This window comes from Lolium rigidum, chromosome 3, assembly GCF_022539505.1.
Source record: "Lolium rigidum isolate FL_2022 chromosome 3, APGP_CSIRO_Lrig_0.1, whole genome shotgun sequence".
Taxonomy (NCBI): Eukaryota; Viridiplantae; Streptophyta; class Magnoliopsida; order Poales; family Poaceae; genus Lolium; species Lolium rigidum.
This window is the reverse complement of record NC_061510.1, coordinates 303,163,924-303,183,883: the sequence shown is the minus strand read 5'-3', so window position 1 is coordinate 303,183,883 and position 19,960 is coordinate 303,163,924. Positions and strand designations below refer to the sequence as shown.

The window sequence follows — 19,960 nt, the reverse complement described above, 5'->3', positions numbered from 1 at the left end:
GTGGCTCGTCAGTGCACGGCGCCGGTGGCTGGTGCTGTGGCGCTCGGTGCCCCTCCTCCTCCGCCGCGCTCGAGTGCTGCTCCGCCTCCGCAGCTGGTGAACCCGGCGGCCGCCGCGCTCGCTCCAAGGCCGCCGCCTCCCTCGCGCGACCTCCGGCAGAGCCCAAGCCGGGACCTTGCGGCGGCCAGGGCGCCAACCGGCCCGTACAGGATCCTCGCGCATCAACGCCTTGGGCTCGGCGGCGAGGCGGCGGTGGTGGCCGACCGGCGAGGGGCCGCGGGCCATCCGTCAAGGAGAGGCTTGGTGGCCGGGAGACGAGGGTGGAGCCCGAGGCGCGTGGGCGTGATGTGGTGGCTCCGGCGGCAGAGTCGCCGTTCGAGCGTGGACTACGCCGTGAGCGTGAGATTCGTGATGCCTCTCCAAGGAGGCAGGCGGACGTGGATGCTGGTATCTCCACTTATGATCGTGTGCTTCGCCGGGAGCAGGCCCTGCGCGATGCGGCGCTCTCCTCCGCGGAGCGTGCGGCGGAGGTTGAGGCGTCGCGTCCGGAGGTGGAGCGCTGCATTATCTACCGCACGGAGGAGGTGGAGGCGGCGGAGCGGGCGCTTCGATGGGGCCTTGTGGCCTTCGTCTCCGGGACTAGGCGTACCGTGAGCTGCTCGGCGGCTTCTGCGGCGGTCCTGGAGAGATTCCCCGAGCTACAAGGCCACTTCTCTGTCCACAGTTTCTGGCCAGCAGACCTTCTCTTCGTCTTCGACTCTCGCGCTTCGCGGGATGTGGTGCTTGCGGCGAACCCTTTTGATGGCAGGGACTTCTCCCTGAGATTCGGATTGTGGAACCGCCAGCTTCAAGCGAGGAGGCGGGTGTTCAGGTACAGAGTCCACCTGGAGGTGGTTGGTGTGCCGCCGCTGGCGTGGAGCATGGCCACGGCGAGGCTTTTGCTGGGCTCGTCGGCTTGGGCAGAGCGCCTAGGCACGGACACGGCAAGCAGGTCCGACATGGGGACCTTTTGCATCACGGCTTGGACCGATGATCCCGCAGCTATCCCGAAGAGCAAGAGGCTTTGGCTTGCCGAGCCGTTGGTGTTTGATGAGGATAATGATGACCTGCTCCTCCCGGTGGAGGCGCTGGTGCCTGAGGAGGTGGCCCTACTTGAGTACGAGGCCACCGTGCACATCGTGCGGGTTGAAGGAGAGGCTCGCCCGGCTAACCGCTCCGAGGCCAGTGGCGGGCGTGATGATCGCCAAGATGATGCTGCGCCGGGGCAAGATGATGATGGTGGCCGCGGTGGCTCTGCCCAGCGTGGCGCTCAGCCGCCTGGTACCTCTGCTGCGGGCGCACGTGGTCTGGACGCGCCGCCGCGCAGGTGGAGGGGCGGGCCGGAGCGGAGGGTCGCGCTGGGCCACACCGTCGATGTCCGGCCTTGGCCCATGTGGGAGCAACCCCCTGTCCGTTTGGAGACCCCGCGCTCAGCGCCGCCCCAGGCTGCGATCGTGGAGAGACCGCCGCTGTCTCCCCGTGCTGCTCCATCTTCGGTGGAGGCCGACGCGGCTTCGGCCGCGATCCAGTTGGGCGCTGCGGGCCGTGCGGTCGCGCCCAAGTCCCTTGAGCTCTGCTTCGATCCAAGACGACGACCCGTGGTGGTGGCCGAAAGGCAAGAAGGATGGGGTGCTCTCGCCTACAGGCCCGCTCTCCCCCTCGAGCACCTCTTGTTTCCACGACTCCTTCGAGGGGAGAGGGATGTGGCTGCAATCTCCCATGTCGATGTTCACCGTGGAGCTCTCCCGGGCCTCGCCGCCGGTGACGAGGCAGGTGCAGGAGTCGCAGGTGGTGGAGATCGAAGACGGCGAGATAGTGGAGGAGGCGCAGCCGGAGCTGCAGCCGCCGCTGCCCTCCACGCCGGTGGTGCCCTCGACCCCGGTGGGCTCAGATTCCGTGGACACCAGCTCGTGCGCTTGCGGTGTTCCGTGAGCGCTGTCGCCGCAAGAAGGCAGCGCTGCTCCCGCGTCCGGTGGCGAGGAAGCCGAGAGCCAAGAGACCCCTCCCTCGGTGGTTCGCCGTAGTGCTCGTGTGGCGGGCGTTTCTCGTCGGGAGCCTCGATCACGCAGCAACAAAAGACCCTCATGGTTCAGCCTGGAGTTGGCGAGGGAGGGTGAGGTGATCAGCGAGGAGACGCTCCGAGCTTACCTCGCGCTACTTCGAGGAGAAGCCCATGATGGCCGAGCACCTTCATCGCGTGCCTGGCGCCGTTTGGTCTGGTTGCCAAACGTGCTTCCCGTGGTTGAGGAGGGAGACGTGGATGTAGTTGTTTGAGCTTTTTCTCACTTGTACCCGGACCTCCCGTTGTTTACCATGTCGGACATGTTTTTCTCCTTGTTGGTGTGGAATGTCCGTGGCCTAAACTCCTTGGCGCGGTGTGATTCGATTTACCAGGTGGTCTCGTCTTTCGGGGCGAGCGTGGTTTGTTTTCTCGAAACTAAGCCGCAAGTGGTCGCTCGAGCGATCGTGGATCGTTGCCTCGGTCGGGAGTTTGATGATTACTTCTTCCTCCCTGCCGATGGCACTCGAGGTGGCATTCTTTTGGCCTGGAAATCTGCAGTTGTTTCCTTGTCTAATCCTCACTACTCCAACAATGCCATCACGGCTAGAGTTGGCGGTTCGGGGGCGACCGGTTGGTGGCTCACCGGGGTCTATGGCCCGCAAGCGGATATAGACAAATGTCTCTTTCTCCAAGAGATTAAGGACATCAGGGATCTTCACCCGGGTCCGTCGGCAGTGGCTGGTGACTTTAACCTTATCGTGGATGCTGTGGATAAGAACAACGCCAATCTTAATAGGCGGATGATGGGAAAGTTCCGCCGCCTTCTTGCTGAGTTGGAGCTCAAGGAGCTCTACCTCAATGGTCGTCGCTACACGTGGTCTAATGAGCGGGAGCGCCCGACCATGGAGAGGTTAGACCGTGTTTTCTCCACTGTGGACCGGGAGGTGGCGTTCCCTTCCTCCTTTCTCTCTGCGATGTCTTCCTCCACCTCGGACCACCGCCCGCTTCGCTGAGTTTGGCGGCGGAGCTGAAGGCGGCACGCCGCTTCCGATTCGAAGCGTTCTGGCCGAAAGTGGATGGTTTCTTAGAGATTGTGGAGGGTGCTTGGACGTCGGTTCAGCCCATCGAGAACCCGTTCAAGCGCCTTGCCGCCAAGTTGGCGGCTACGGCTAAGGCCCTATCTAGCTGGAATGATCGCTTCATTGGCAGCAACAAGAAGCAGATCTTGCTGGCCAATGAGCTGATCCTCCGCCTGGATGTGGCGATGGAGACTCGGGACCTCTCTACCGAGGAGAGAGGCTTCAGGAAGCTTCTCAAGCGGAAGCTGCTCGGGTTGGCCTCCTTGGAGAGGACGATCGCTAGGCAGCGGTCCAGGATCACGTGGCTCGCGGAAGGCGACGCTTGCACCAAGTTCTTCCACCTTTACGCCAACCATCGCCGTCGGAAGAACTTCATTGCGCAGCTCAAGGTGGATGGTGTTCTGGTGTCTGACCAAGAGGCGAAAGCCGAGGCGGTGGACTCCTTCTATGAGCTCCTCCTGGGATCTGCGCCGGAGCGGGGTTTCTCCCTGGACTTGGACTATTTGGGGGTCCAGACGCATGATCTGTCGGCTTTGGAGGTCCCTTTCTCGGAGGAAGAGGTATGGGGCGTGATCCGCTCCCAGGAGCTGGACAAGGCGCCAGGCCCGGATGGGTTCTCTGGCAGATTCTATGTGGCGTGCTGGCACATTATCAAGCACGACCTCATGGATGCTTTTCGGTCCTTGTGGAGTGGTGATTGTCGGGGGTTGCATGTGGCGAATCGGGCGTTGGTCTCCCTCCTTCCCAAGCACGCCGATGCTTGTGGAGATCAAGGACTTCCGCCCCATCGGCTTGATTCACGGTGTGGCTAAGCTGGTGGCTAAGGTGCTTGTCGGCACGGTTGGCTCCGCGTATGTCTGAGCTCGTGGGACCGCAGCAGAGCGCCTTTATCCGGGGCCGCTGCCTTCATGACAACTTCCAGTTGGTGCAATGCACGGCCCGCAAGCTGCATGCGCGGAAGACGGATGCCATTCTGTTGAAGTTGGACATCACCAAGGCCTTCGACACAGTGGACTGGGCTTTTCTTCTTGAAGTCCTGGAGAAGCTTGGCTTTGGACACAAGTGGATCACCATGGTTTGTGGGCTGCTCGGCTCTGCGTCGACTCGAGTGGTGGTGAATGGGGTGGCAGGTGGCCTTATCTATAACCGGCGTGGCCTTCGGCAGGGCGACCCCCTTTCCCCCCTGCTGTTCGACACGGTCATGGATGTCCTGCATCTATTGTTTGAGCGGGCGGCGGTGGATGGATTGCTCTCTGAGCTGGCTCCTAGTGGATTTCGGCATCGCACTTCCATGTATGCCGACGACGTGGTCACCTTCATCGGGCCTACGAAAGGTGACCTCCTGACTTGTGCTTCCAATGTGGATGACTTTGCGGTGGCATCTGGGCTCCGCACAAACTTCGCCAAATGCTCCATCCACCCCATTCGGTGCTCGGTGGAGCAAGTGGATCTTGCGCGTTCGATCTTGGGCTGTGAGGTTGCCTCCTTCCCCTTCAAGTACCTGGGCCTTCCCCTGGGGCTTCGAAAGGTGACGGCGGCCCAGCTTCAGCCTCTCGTGGACAGTGCGGCCGGCAGGCTGCAACCGTGGTGTGCGAACCTTCTCACCAGAGGGGGGAGGGCAATCCTTGTTCAGACGACGTTATGTGCGATTCCCATTCACGCCATGATGTCGTTGGACATTCCTCCCAAGGTTCTTGAGTCGCTTCTCAAGATTAGTAGGGCTTTCATGTGGAAAGGCCGGAGAGAGGTCAAGGGAGGACACTGTTTGGTAGCGTGGGACAAGGTGGCCTCGCCTAAGCTGCTGGGTGGTTTGGGGATTCCGAACCTCAAACTCCTCAACCTGGCGCTTAGATGCCGGTGGTCGTGGCTCCAGAAGGTGGATCCATCCAGGGCTTGGGCAGATTTTAACATCCAAACGCCCAGCCTGTGCTCCGCGATTGTTGACGCTGCTACTTACTACGAGTTGGGCAATGGAGAGCGGGCGCGGTTTTGGAAAGACAGGTGGCTGGGAGGTGAGAAGGTGGAGGACATAGCTCCACATGTGGCCCTGATGGTCTCCAAGCGGAGGGCCAATGCCCGTCTCGTCAAAGAAGGATCGGCAGGTGGGTGGCTCCTGGATCGCGGTCCGGATTTGGGTGAGCGAGCTCTACCCGAGTTCTTTTTGTTGTGGCACAGACTAGCCTCTGTCGTCCTCGACCCCGATCGAGACGATAAGTTAGTTTGGAGGTGGACTAGCGACGGCTGCTACTCTTCCAAGTCAGCCTACGAGGCTTTCTTTGGCGGGACTATCAGAGCCCCAGTGGTGGATGAGATCTGGCGTTCCAGAGCGCCCTACAGTTGCAAGTTCTTCGCATGGCTGGTGTCGAAGAACCGCTGTCGGACGGCGGACAGACTGCTACGTCGTGGTCCGCCGGCCCCCGCGGCTTGCCCCCTTTGCGATCGGGAGCCGGAGACGCTGCAGCACCTTCTCCTTGGATGTGTCGTCGCGCGGGAGGTTTGGATGTGGGTCCTCCGGCGAGTGGGACAAGACGGACCGGCTTCCGGTGGCTGATTCGGGCATTGTGGAGTGGTGGACGTCCGAGGTCCTGCCCGCGGACTCACCAGCGGGACTCGTGGACGGCCATCATCTTGGTGTTCTGGTGCATATGGAAGCACCGGAATGACGTGGTCTTCAATGGGGCGGCTCCATCTCAGGCTTGCATCAAGGAGAAGATTAGGGAGGAGTGCGATAGGTGGAAGCTTGCGAAGCTTTTCCGCAGCTCTTTCTTTGTTTTTCCTGAACCTGTAGCTACACCGTGGCAATTAGGAGAGTAGGCTTAGGGTGAGGACCTGCCACCTCTTGTTGGCAGCCCTTTTTGCCTCTTGGCACCCCTTCTATATGATTGATACACCTCTCCATGGTGTATTCTCGAAAAAACTATTGCAAGTTTAGCAGTTGTATAGGGTCCTGGCGATTAGAATAGCACCTCGTCTGTTAGTATTTTTGCAACAACGATGTTCTGTAATTCCTGTTACTATCCTCTTTGGTGTTTGCATTTTGGATAGATTGACTAAAATACTCATCCAAAGACATTGATGGAGGATCTGCAGGTAAAAATGTAACTCGATTCCAGCAGATACTGATAGTCTCATATAGACAGGCAGATAACCTGCAGACTTGCCATGCCAAACTTGCAGGCATCCTGGATTGTACGTTCAACGGTTCAAGCCCTAAAGCTTCCCAAGCACTTGCGTGTGTGTTATTGTACATAGGAACAAAGCTTGTTTTACCATCTTGTGCCCCCAGAGAGAGCAAACCGGGCACTCAATTTGATGTGCGAGCTAGGGTGATATTTCAAAATGGGAAAAAAAATCAACAGCAAGTGCCGCACACCCCGCGCCCGTTAGGCCTTAGGCTTTGCGTTTTTTCTGTTGCTTTCTTTGTTCTTTCCTTTGTATTTCTGATCCTTTTCTGCTTCTTTTTTTTTTCTGTTTTCTCTTTTGTAAGATTTGAAAAACGTTACAATTTTAAAAATATGCAGATTTTAAATGTGTAAATTTAAAAATTTGTAATTTGAAAACTGTTCAACTTAAAAAAAATGTTCAAATTCAAAAAACTTTTCAAATTCAAAAAACTTTTCAAATTCGAAAATTGTTCAAATTCCAAATTTTGTTCAAACTCTAATCTTGCTAAATTTTAAAATTATTCAACTGTAGAAATTATTTCAATTTAAAAATGTTTATTTTTGAAAAATTATTCAAAGTATAATGATGTTTAAATTTTAAAAAAATTGTTCAAATTTAGAAATATTCATATTTTTAAAAAATCATTAAAAATGTTTGTTTTTTGTGAAAAAAATGTTAGATTTTGATAAATTGTAAAAATTAACATAAAAGAAACAGTAAAAAAAGAAATAATTTAAAAGAATCGTACCCGACCTGGACAATGGGGGTGTGCGGCGCCCCGCAAGCACCGACCAGGTCGGTGTAAAGCGGCTAGGGGGGAGGTGCTATTTACCACATTCAGCGACGGAAATTCCTATACAACGCCTAACAGAGGGGGGTATTAACCCGAGCACACGTGGAAAACTATCTTAGGTGGCGGCCAATGTACATATGTTCTGGGTTTTCTGGTTTTAGTACCTTTGCAGAACATTTTGGTTCAGGTTTTTTTTGTTCGGTTTTCAATGGTTCTGTTGGTTTTTTTTGTTTTTCGTTCTTTTCTTTTTTATTTCAAATTCGAACAAATTTAGCAAATTTTAAATTCGAGCAAATTTCAAATTCGAGAAAATATTTCTTACATTCGAAATTTGTTCAAAATTATTTTCTGCTTAGATTCGAAAGGTTAAAAAATAGTTTTTGCTCAAATTCGAAATTTAATTTTTTTCTTGGATTTAAAATTTATTCAAAATTACTTTTTGCTTAGATTCAAAATTTGAGATTTTGCGTGGATAAAAAAAAATTGCGCAGATTCGGAATTTTAAATTTTGCTCAGCTTTAAAAAATTTTTAAATTTAAATTTTGGTAATATTTGGAAAATTCAAAAGTTGTAGTCCATGCTAGGATTCGAGCCTATGTTTTCGTGGAAGCAGGCAAAGGATAGAGCCGACGAGAGAATACCCTCATGGGCCGGCTCACGCGGGATTGCCTTCAGGCGATGCGTACAAACGCACGCTAACGGGCGATCTTCTTTTTTTGCTTTTTTTATGTCCTGCCTTTTCCTTCTTTTCTTTCTTTCATGTTAAATGTTTCATTTTTCAAAATATTAATTTTTATTTTCTATTTTTATTATGTTGAACATTTTAAAATTCGTAAATATCCGAATTTCAAAATGTTCAAATTTTAAAAATGTCTAATTTTGTAAATTGTTCTTTCATAATCTAAAAAAATGTTCAAACTTGAATTTTTAGAAAAATAAAAAATGTTCTAATTCAAAAAAATCAAAAATCAAAAAATGTTCAAAACTGAAAAAGTTCAAACTTGAAAATTTTCAAAAATAAAAAGTACTAGCAGAAACGAAAAAACAGAAGAAAACCCGAAATAAAAACCATCAGACCGAAGGAAAAAACAATCCAAAGAACAACCGTCGAAATAGGGCTCGCCGAATAAAAATGTGTCTTATCCTACTGGACGTGATAAACCGAACTTTTTTTTATTTGCAGAAGATGGACCGAACTAAACTGCATGATATGTTGTCTCTTTTTTTGTTAGGACAAGATATGTTGTCTCTTTAAAAGGCCCAATAACATCATGCTCTTTTTTAATTTTCTTCATCCTAGGCAGCCCAATGGCCCACTTAATGTAGGTTGCCAGGTCGGTCGACCATTTTCCATTACAGGATTATTTTTACTGGCTTATGAAAAGTAGAAATACTTTTTAAACTGGATATGAAAAAATACTATGAATATAGTCTACACAATTTTGAGAAACACCCGCACAATTAACAGGATTGGGCGTTGCTAACTAACACGATTTATTTTAGAGATGCTCCTATACTTGAGGTCGGACAGTGCAAACTGAGATGGTTATTGATTTACTTGAGAAATCTCACACTATGAAAAAACAATGAAATGCTCTAAAATAGACCAAAAAATACAGTTTTGCACTAGGTTTATAGAAATGCTCCGAGATCAGACGACGCTAACTGTCATGATTTATTTGAGAAATGCTGCCTTCTGTTGCATAATCATGGAACGAAACCATCGAAGCAAAAGCCTTGCAGAGTATGCAGCTATGCCAAACACCAACGGCCTGCAAGCTTAAACCTATTTAAGAAGTTACCATGATTTCCCAACTGACGCCACAACCTTTACACGGACAACCAGAGTTCATTTTCTTTTCTCTCGCCTGAAGAACGTGAGCTCGTCAGTCGCAAGCAAGAACAGAGGAATCTCTGAAGCACGACGACACCGACGCCTATCATTTTTCCCCCTCTAGCCTTTGCTTGCTTTACTCTCCTTTCAACTCTACTAGTAGTACATTATATTCCTCCGACATCAGAAAATATATAATTAAAGGTCGCATTATTTGTTTTCCTAACCAACATTTCACTGTCACAACGAGTTGGACTTTGCAACTGACTAAATAATTTCTAGATTCTCTCTCACACACTCATTTATTAGTTTTTGTAGTGTTTCAGTTGTCAGTTGCAATTGCAACTACGGATGCAGAGACAGGGCATCTAAATAACATTTATGCCCGGGACCCCAATCTAAATGCATTCCAGTAAACTTGTTGGTTGCGAGACAACCAAATGAATGGAGTACTGTCATGTTTCAGGCTCCATCAATTTTGTTTTCTTAAATTAATTGCTATTCATGCAGGCAGTAGTTGTTATGCTCAGGCAGTACACAGTAAAGGAACAGCAAGCCAGAGACAACTACCCCAACAGACATAGGATTAACAGTCCCAAGAATGGTAGCCATTTTCCCATTAAGTTCCATTTTATGTTTATGAAGCGAAGATTACAGGTGACTAGTCCATGATCAAAAGCCGTCTGTCAGTCAAAACAAACGGCATGGTGCTCCAAGGCTAGCAATGTTCGGTTACCGAAAACTCGAGAAACATCTTTCTCAATGCTTATATCATTTTTGTGAATGTTACGATCCCAATAAATACTCTCAACACATGCCTCGCACAAGAAGGCACACACACCATGTCCCAAAATTATATACTCTCCGAAGAGCGCCTCAAGGAGAGTCAGGGGATGAGCTCTCAGGGTGCTATCATTCCGGATGTCCACAAGCAGGAACATGGCGATGTCACTGGGGGTACGACGGAGATGGTAGGTGCATTGCTCTCGTTACCTGCTTGCGGTGACCGATGACGATGCCGATGTGATTTCAGTACAAGCTGTGACCTTCAAGTCTTGACGAAGAAGCGCGGGAGGTGGTGCTCCAAGATGGCCAAGAGCTCTCTGCCTTGGCTACTCCTGTCCAGTTGCCGGCCCTCCAGCCTGCCTGCAGCCTCCACAAGCTGACCTCTTAGCCTCTGCGGCAAAAGCCGTCCACCTGACTCGATGCACTCCCTGTACAGTGGCAAGTAGGCCATGGCAATCACCAGCTGAAGCGGGAGGTCCCTCAGGAGGACTGGTGACTCACCCCTTTCCATTATCCTTGTCATGTTAAGAAAGTGCTCTTGTGCAGATGTGAATCCCTCAGAGAAGGCTGCTTCTGACCAATTCTCAAGCATGAACGACCTAAGCTTCGCATCTACAGCCTCATCAGCAGATTTTGCTATGCTGTCTGCCACAGAATACGTGGCGGCTGGGTCATTGAGGAAGTCCGAGCGGAGAAGAAAATCCACACCTTGGAGGGAACCTGTGCTTCTCTCGCCAGCAGCCTTGACAATCTCAATGCTCAGTGGGGCAAGAACAAGTTGGGGGACTAGAGGCAGGAGATAGGCAGCAACTGCAACCTGGCTACTAGAGGTGGCAGCAGTGAGGGCTAGGCAAAGCTCCATGTCCCGACAGCCACGGTTGACGAACCATTCAACAACTTGAAGACATCCACGCTCAGCTGCTCGCATTAAAGGGCCAAGAAAGGCGACAGAGTTGCCTTCCTGGACTAAGCATCCCATGGTTTCGAGTTTCCCATAGTGGGCAGCAAAGCCGAGGGCTAGATCCACATCAATGTCCAAGCTGTTCCTTTGAGCAATCTGAACAGAAGTGAAAACATTAAACATGTTAAATGCTGTCGATGATTGACGACACATTCGTACCAAGAGAGAAAGGAAACTGTCATGTCAGATACCACAAGATTAAAAAAGGATAAACTTCTAAAAGACATTAAGCTTATAATTATGGCATCCAAAATGTTTATATATACATCAATTTTTAGAAGGTGCTAATGCTTACATATATTAGAAAGGGAAGGAAGCGAATAATCAAATTGATACCCATGAGCAGTAAATTTAATATTATCACCTGCCATATTTGAGCAATAGCCTGACCATTATAAAACTTACTCCCCCCATTGCAAACATACAATAAATTTTAGGTGGGGCATATGGATTAAGATTACTATGACAGAAGATGTGATCAGTAAAGGGAAACAACAATAAATTCACATTAATGCCTTGTATTGTGAAATATAATGAGAAAACTATATGCCCCAATTGCAAATCTTTGTTCATTTTCGTGTGCCTTATATATACTGCACTACATAGCTTTCTTAATCTGGCCTGAATGCCGACGCAGTAGAGAAATCATTATGAGGGTAATCAATGTCTACATAGCTACCTAAATAAATTTTTTTAGAAAAACAGGGAGGTGATCCCCGGTTCCATTACTTTCAAAACCTTACATCCATCGAGGCTAGCTACCTAAATCATCACTGATGTGATTGATACCATATCATCAAAAATTACTGCCCAGGTCAACTCCGGCATGTCTTCCATCATGACTATGATTGATCACCCGTGCAAATACAAGTATACAATTGGTTAGTTTCTCTATACCGTGGAAGGATTAGTCATCGAGAAGACCATGTTCAACTACTATTTCAGATATTTGCCTTTAATCTCTTCTAAGTCGCTAACTCAACTTAGTAAAGCTTAAATTTGGAGGTCCTGTAGGGTAAGCATGAGACATTAAGCCTAAATTGTCACAATAAACACCATGAATACTAAGTGTCATTATAAATCTGGATGAGATCGCCATCAGTAAGCAGTCTACAAAACTATTTCATGAGAAGAATTATATGGTTCCCACACAATTTTGGAAGGTTCAGTCATTTAGGCACATGCATATTCAGAATGCCTCGTGCATGAAGAGAGAAGCAGTTTACGCCAAATACATTCAAATATGATGGTAAAGTTCCACAAGAAAAGGTCTAGTTTGCACTTAAAAGAAGAGAAAAATGTCCCAGTTACTAGCAGAGAAAACAAGGTAAGCCAGAAAATGTTTCGAACTTTCAATATACATAAATACAAGGGGACCATTCTGTGCTGAGAGCAAGTAAGAACCATTTAGTTGTGCTGCATCTATATTGTCTGCTCGATGGGGGTCCATTAACCTAAATTGCATGACTATGCTTTACTATTACCTAAGTAAGATGATGCACACGAGGGCAATGGTTTGTCACATTACCTGAAGTAAGATGCGGACAAGTTCAGTGCTTCCATAGCGAGCAGCTTCAAGAAAGCATTGGTTCACATTGTCTGCGCCACCCTCTACCAATAACTCTAGGAGCCCCTGTATTGCAGCTGCCGAGATCCCTGATGCCCATCCTTGGTCAAAGGTGCTTGAGAACAGTGTAAGGGGAAAGCATGCAGCATCAAAGGCCTCAGTGAAATCTTTCCCAGTAAGATCATTATCGGCAAGATCCAGAAATGTCTTGAACGCAGATAGCTGAAGTTGAACCTCAATGATGGTGCCATGGTTTCCCCTGCCCTTACCCTCCCGCGCACGCGAGTGTAAACCAATGCACTTGAGAGCCCATTCTGTGAACTTGTGCACCTTTGCACTTGCTTCTGCCTTCAATACCTCGTCACCATGTGATTCTTGGAGGCGTTCATGTAACCTGAGGATTATTCACAGCCGTCACAATAGTATCAGGTGCTATATAAGGTGTAGTAGAGGTCAATTGGAATTATCGAATACGATGAAACTAGTGCAACTGAGTCATCTAATTCATGTGAATTTGCAACGATTCAAGACCGTTTTGGACAGACTTACTTTTGACCCATGAAGCTCACGGCATCGGCGAGGCTGGTCGTCCGGCCCCTGCATGCCGACACACACGACGCAAGGAACGATGTCCGGAGTGCGGCACGTGTGAAATCGTTCGCACCTTCCGACACAATCCTCCTGATCAACGCGACAACAGCATGCAGCTCCTCCTTGTCGCTCAAGAACCAGATAGCATCGACCGCCACGCAGAGCACGTCGTTGAGTCCCTGCGCATCAGCCCTCCCTACCAAGTTATCGGCGCTCTCCCAGTCGTGAGAGCTCACTGCACGCTGGAAGGACCGGCTGAGCTCGACCCGGTCATGCCTCGAGAGCTTCCTGTCCTGCTGCCTGCCGCAGTCACGCTCTCCACTCCCAAACTCCAAGTCCAGCTCGTCCCCGAAGTCGGTGCTCACCGATCTCGGCTTCTTGGCGGCACAAGCCTTGGATGAGGTCCTGGAACCCTTGGGGGTCAAGGGACAGTCCCTGGAGCTGCCATTGTTGTTGGCATCCACCTCGCCACTCTCATCCATGTCCATCTCGGAGGAGGCCAGTGGCTCCTCCAGCCTTAGGCTCCTGCTCTCCACCTCCATGTCCTTGGATCCAATCTGCTCCCAATCAAGAAAGCACCTATGAGTTAGGCGTCCAATTGGAGCTCTGCAGAAAAGGGAATAATACTAATAATTCACCAGAATTTCAGAGTGAATCAGCGCTAGCTCACCTCCAAATTCATCTTGCCCTCCACATCCATCTCCTGCCTAACGCCCTCGATCCCAACCTGCGAAATGGAAACAGACACGCAATTACACAACCGAATCGAGGGGAGGAAAAAAAACAGCTGAGGCCAACAGAAGAGCGCGGAACGAATCTAGCACTCACCCGGTGGAAGAAACCCAAAGAGAGGACTCGGCGCTACTGGGACGAATCTCTCCTCGCGGCACGAATCAACAGCGGACCACCTGAAAGGAACAAATCGGAATCGCATGAACACGCGAGGCACGCGCCGGGCGTTGGATCTTTGATGTGCAACAAACAAGCTCGGAAAAGAGGGAAAGAAACAAATCGAGAGCGAGCGGCGGCTGGTTCGTACCGAAGATCGATAGCCGGAGATCTTTATTTTCAATTTTTCGTTCAAAGATTTTCTCTTTCAATATAAGGGCAATCAATCGAGGAGAAACTGGAGGGAAAGAGGAGCTGGGAGGGGGTGGGATTAATAATAATAGTATGGGATGAGATTGAGATTGAGATGATGAAACGAGGGGGGAGGAAGCCTGGCTTCGCCCGCGAGAAGCCCCTGCGACTCCGGAGCCCTCTCCTCGTTGGGAGAGAGGGAGAAGAAGAAATACGCTCTCGGACCTCGGCTCTCCTCTCCTCTCCTCTCTCGGGCACACACCACCACCACCCTCTCGCTGTCTCTCTTTTCTCTCTCTAGCAACTTTTTTAGGGTGTTGGATTCGCCTGCTCTACATTTCTCTGCGATTTTCACTTTTTTTAAAACCCACTGAAAAGTGGAGTGCTGCTTTCCAGATTATTGAAACATGGTTTAACTAGAGGGGAACAAAGCTTTAAAAAATGTTTTTTTAGAAAGCTTAAAATTATGTTGTGTAGGGGTAATTCTTCTCTTCTCACCCTACCTTCTCTTGCGCTAAGAATTTAGGCAACTACTAATATGCATGTGAACCTATACGCAAGAATATCCATAGGTGTGCAGCTCACTATGGCTAATTATGTTAAAAGCCCATTTATTTATTTCTTGGTTCAGCCATGAAATTAATATAAAACGTTTCCGGATATAATGAGTAGGCAATTGTTGAATGATCAGACACATCTGATCGATCGGGAGTTTTGCATTGGCATCACTATATGCATATTTTGCAAATTTATGTATGTACCCACTGAATTGCATTGGCACCAGTAGAGGACTTAATACAAATATTTTCATAAGTTCTATTCTTTGGTTATATAAAATCAGACGTCATGTTTTCTATTCCAAACAAGCTATTATTTAGCTTACTACTATAATCTAAGCGTACTTTTTCACGGCTTTGCTAACACATACTACCTATATCTGTATTGTTTGCACATGCTAATATGGATATTTGTTAAGAAATGGAAACTTTGCTAATTGTAACATATGCCCCAACTAAGGATGTTACACAAAAATAAAATAAAATAACTCCAAAATACAGTAAGAGAAGCGAAAAGTTAGGTCAGTGCATAAATCGGTAGATGCACTTGAGTCACTTTGCCCCATACATGTGCGGATGTGCCCACCACATGCTACGAACATTTTCAGGTGCATTCAAATGAAGGATTTGTGTTTTTGTGTTCGTTTGCCCAAGAGGTTATGGTTATAGGAAATAATTTGTGACATTTGTGCTTTATCTGCTGGCCCCAACAATTGTGGTATCGTCATATTTGCTTACTAACTAGTATTCATTATTTTGAGTAAAAAAGAAAAATCATTTATTATTTAGCAAATGAAGTCGTATTTTTATCTATGTAGTTTTTTCTTAGAAAAGCATGGAGACGTTCAACAAATCTATTTGTGCACACTTCGATCATACGGTAAAATATACGCATCCATGAAGTATTTGGACCACCACCGTATGGCATAAAATAGTGTGGTAATCATGTGATGTGATGTTTTCCTTCCATCGATTTGTGATTGGTTTTCTTTGGCAATTAAGGTGATGGGTTGGAATATATTGGTGGAAAATAAATAAATAAATATCTATACGCTACTTGGGAGGAGACGTTTTCATGCTTTATTTCACTCTCATCAGCTCACGAAAGTGAGAGTCGTCTTCCATCCTAGGCCACCACCAAACACACGTCCCTCTCCGTCTGGGACCCACTGTTTTCTTTAGGTACCTTTCGGGCCCACTCCAATAATTACAATGCCCTCTTTCAGCGCATTCATCCACTATGGCCAAGCACAATGTGGCCCTCCTATGCTTGTGGAAGAAACACTATGTGTATACTTGGGTGTTTAAAATTCTGTAATTGATTTTTTAATATAAAACAAACTAGTTTTAAGTATAGTACTCCCTCCGATCTGATAAGATTGACGTGAGGGATGTATACCAATTAGCTTACGTACGCACAAAGGTCACGTCAATTAAATACGATCAGAAAGAGTATATAAATAGAGAAACAAAACTCAACCTCTTTGTACGACTGGTTCTTATGTTGAAGTTATAGAATCAATAATTATTTTATGTAAAAGTAACTAGTTATTCAGACATTCAAGAAATGGAACTCAGCCTATTTTTTATGACTGGAATTTATTTCCGATTTTCTATCAGCCATTGATCTAATATTTCTTATGCTATGACAATCAGGGGCCGAGCTAGAGAAATAATTCCCTAATGCATGCTCAAGCTTACAAGTTACAACCTTTGCTAGTTGAGTTTTGCCTCCCTGATGCACTTTTTTTTTTTCACATTGAGCTCATAAGTGCTAGTAAAAGCAATCTTGGATGCATCAGGGTAAGCCCAAAGAGCTCCGCCCCACAGGACAATAAAAACTACTTTAGAAAAAATTAAACTATTTTTTGCAGGGACTAAACTAAACAAATTCTAGGAAATGTGAAGCTCGAGTTTGTGCTCCCAAACTAACATGAAAATATCTTTCATGACGAACTACAATGGTTTGCTCTATGCTATATTTACAACAATTTAAGGGCCTAAAAGAATAAGACGGTAATGGTTCAAGCGAGTAATTTTTTTTGGGTTTTCTAGTAAGTTAAATGTGTACTTGAAATTTTCTTATATATGATGACCCCTATAATGGAAGTTCCAAAATAGTATCTCCCATTACACCTTATTGTCAACTTTTATGCAACAGTTAAATTTAGTTTCTATTAACATGAATCGGTATAAGCATTGTGTCCTCGTAGACAGATAATACTTCGGTGTACAACATTTAAGTGTTTAACGAGGAGCACCGATTGCGAGCCTATGCGGCCCTACTAAAACGATAGTATTTATTTTACTATTGCAACATGCACCGAGACTTTTTCACAGTATATAAATTAATATTGCACTTGCTCCCTGAGAGATGTTTTTGTTGCCTCCATATTTAACATAGTAGTGTGGTGCAAAAGCTACTTAAGATTATCGTGTCCCCGCAAAATGGAAAACCGTGGTAAACAACTAGGTGTCACTTGTCTCTGCCTAATTTTATTTTGGCAACTGCCTTGCCTACTTGCGGTGTTCCAAAAGTGGCAAAGGCATGAGTTCTGTGATGGCATGCGGCAGCAAGCCGGGCAACAGAGACGCCGGGCCACACTGAAAAGGGGACGGGAGGGATGCAACGGGGGGCAGGCGCACACGGGCGCCACAGAGAATTCCAGCTTTTGGTCTGCGTCACGGATCTTGCAGATGCAAAATTATTACGCAGTTGCTACGGCCAAATCTTTTTTTGGTTCTTGTACTCTCCCCACTATTTATTTTAGTTGCTCATTATGCTTACGCGTACGCAGAGGAACTATACCCTCTGAATTCACTCACTCTCTGTGTAGCGTGTACCGTGTACGTGTGCGCCGCAGGGCCAGCGGCACTTGATGCCAAGGCAGTATTGTTACGCGTCACTGGCGAAAGGGGAATCAAGTAGGTCCACCTAGGCTGACATGAGGCGCACTCCCTGGAGTCTCTAATTGGGTGTTGCTTAAAACGACATGTTTGATTGCAACCAACTAGCTCACTAATTAGGGTCTCTGAATTTTGTGAACTCGGAATAGAGATGTATGATTTATATGACATGTCATCTTAAATTCTAGTATTTCTCCGGTCCATATCAACAGACTCAACTTTATCTAGATTCGATTAAACTAGATACATATGAATCTAGACAAAGTTGAGTCTATTAATATGGAGTACATTGCAATAGAGTTTGTTTGGCTCCACCACTGGTGATTTTGTCCGAGCGAAATATGTGCATGTCATAATATACTGAAACAAAGAAGAAAAAAATTACAATACAACACACCAAACTAGCAAAAAGCATGAGGAAAAACAAAAAAAAAATTTGTTGAACGTCCATATAAAAATTAGTCAAGCTTGCACATATAAAGTGAATATTCACATGTCCCGTTGATCAAAGAGATGGGAACTTGAAACCTCAAATGAATTGTGATCAAAACTTGAAGGCCACGAGATGATGTAATGAAGAAACCCGGATTGGCACAAAACTTCACGATCACCATCGTCCAACCACCGCCAAGTTAGGCCGGAGAGTGCTAGACATAGTCGGTCGGATCGAGACAATTCGATCCATGGGACCAACCCACCAGGGGCTCCTAGGTGTCGATTGTGATGACCACATCAGGACGTGATGATCAAGATAGAGCCAAACAGGTGAAAAGTGTTAAAAGATGTATTTAATTCCATGTTTTTTTATGAGAAACAACTATTGGTTCGATGGTTAGAGGGCAGTTGTAGCTCTGCTTAACAGTAGTGTTATGCCTGCTATGTGTCTCGTTAAAACAGAATATTTTTGAAGTGACATGGAGCCGATGTGTACGTGGCGATGTGCATGTGCATGTGCATGTGAGCTTATACTGTACATGATGTCTCTACAAGTGTTATTAAATTTTTATTGCATTTATTTGAAATTTAGTTGAAAATATGATCCTAGAAAAACTATCCGATTTTACTCGAATTGTTTAAACTGGCAAGCTCAAACATACCGACGAAAGAGCAAAGATGATAATCCCTCTAATCCAAATTATTTGTTGCATAGTATTTATGATTAGAGGGAGTACTATATGTATTTGAGTTGTTCCTCTCGTAGAAACGGTATGCTTTGGGACAGAGATTTGGTGCACATGAGCACCAGTGATCTCACTTCGAAAAACAAATTAAAAATCATATTTCTTAGCTTCATAAAAAACTGAAAATAAATCATGATGTAGCCGGTATTGTATCCCACAACCGTGTAAATTTTCAACTGAAAATAATGTGTATTTTAGGCTGCACAAAAATAACAAATGCATAGATCTGAGTATAGTGATTCAAATCTACAAAAAGAAAACAGATTTTGTCATTTTTGTATAGGTCAAAAAACAAAACATTTGAAATTGAGATTTTGTAGATTAGTGGGGTACATCATTAGGTACTTTTATAATTTTGTTACATAATTTTTTTAAACATATAAATATAATTTTCGAATTTTTTAATCTGCAAGAGCACTGGTGCCTAGGATCCAATATGACTTTTTGTGTCCCTAAATTAAAAAAGCATGGTTTGTAGGGTACATCCAATGGTTCTCAAGAGACGACTCGGATCACACCATATGTACTCACTCACGTTTTAAATGAACTTTGATGCAGCTGAATGAAAAAAGGGAAGAAAATAGAAACGAGTGAAAGAAGATGAAAGAAAAGAGAAAAGGAAGAGAGAGGTGTCTTTTGGGGTGGCGATGAGATGACATAGATTCTGTTGAGGAGTACGTACAACCGCTGCTGCGCCACAGCTTCAGCACCCGTCCTCCTCCATGTCGTCACTCGCGCCTGCCCACTCTCTTTTCCCTTGTCGTGTTTCGATCTCGCTTGCTTTCTCGCCTGTGGAAAGAAGATCGTCGACAAAGTGTTTGGGAAGAAAAAGAAGATGGGCGACAAGCGAGACGTGCGCACCTGGCCGCCTCGCCAACGGCAGGCAGCGGTCGAACCGGAAATTGGACGCGGGGCAGCTCGAGAGCCAAAGGTCTGGATCTGATCACTACAGTATACAGTGCACAATTCAGACCGTAAAATTCATTTTTTCTAGACCTCGGTCTGAGATTTAGTCAGCGACGTAAGAAAAGAGATAGTAGCACGCTTCAAAGAAAAATGCAACTTGCATCTATGTTGCATTTTTCTCTAAACGGCAGCTGCACTTTTGTCGGATGACTAAGACATAAGAAATCTCAGTCAGCTGAGACTTAGATAAATCCTATAAAATTTATCAGATTTTATTAATTTTATGTTGCTTAGCATAGAAAGGGTTTCGCATTGAGATTTCACACTCTTGTAGGATACGTAGTTAACTACAATCATATTTCCATTCAGAATTTATTGAGACAAAACTTGTTTTCTCTTTTTCTTTTCAAAAAAATTTGCTCTTTCGAAGCATGTTTCTATATGTCTGGTCTCTAGACCGGAAACTATTTTACTATGACCAATGAAAAATTACTAAAAAGCAACTAAATGTG

General features: G+C 46.6%; 1 protein-coding gene across 1 annotated transcript; it reads right to left on the bottom strand.

Moving 5' to 3' along the window:
- Positions 1–9,644: 9,644 nt before the first annotated feature.
- LOC124703643 (ankyrin repeat protein SKIP35-like) lies at positions 9,645–14,153 on the bottom strand. The gene is made up of 6 exons (XM_047235866.1): positions 13,857–14,153; positions 13,646–13,725; positions 13,488–13,544; positions 12,776–13,374; positions 12,188–12,620; positions 9,645–10,755 (listed from the first exon to the last, which is right to left on the bottom strand). Exons 3-6 carry the CDS (start codon positions 13,515–13,517, stop codon positions 9,961–9,963), a joined length of 1,857 nt encoding a protein of 618 aa, XP_047091822.1. The 5' UTR covers positions 13,518–13,544; positions 13,646–13,725; positions 13,857–14,153; the 3' UTR covers positions 9,645–9,960.
- Positions 14,154–19,960: the final 5,807 nt, after the last annotated feature.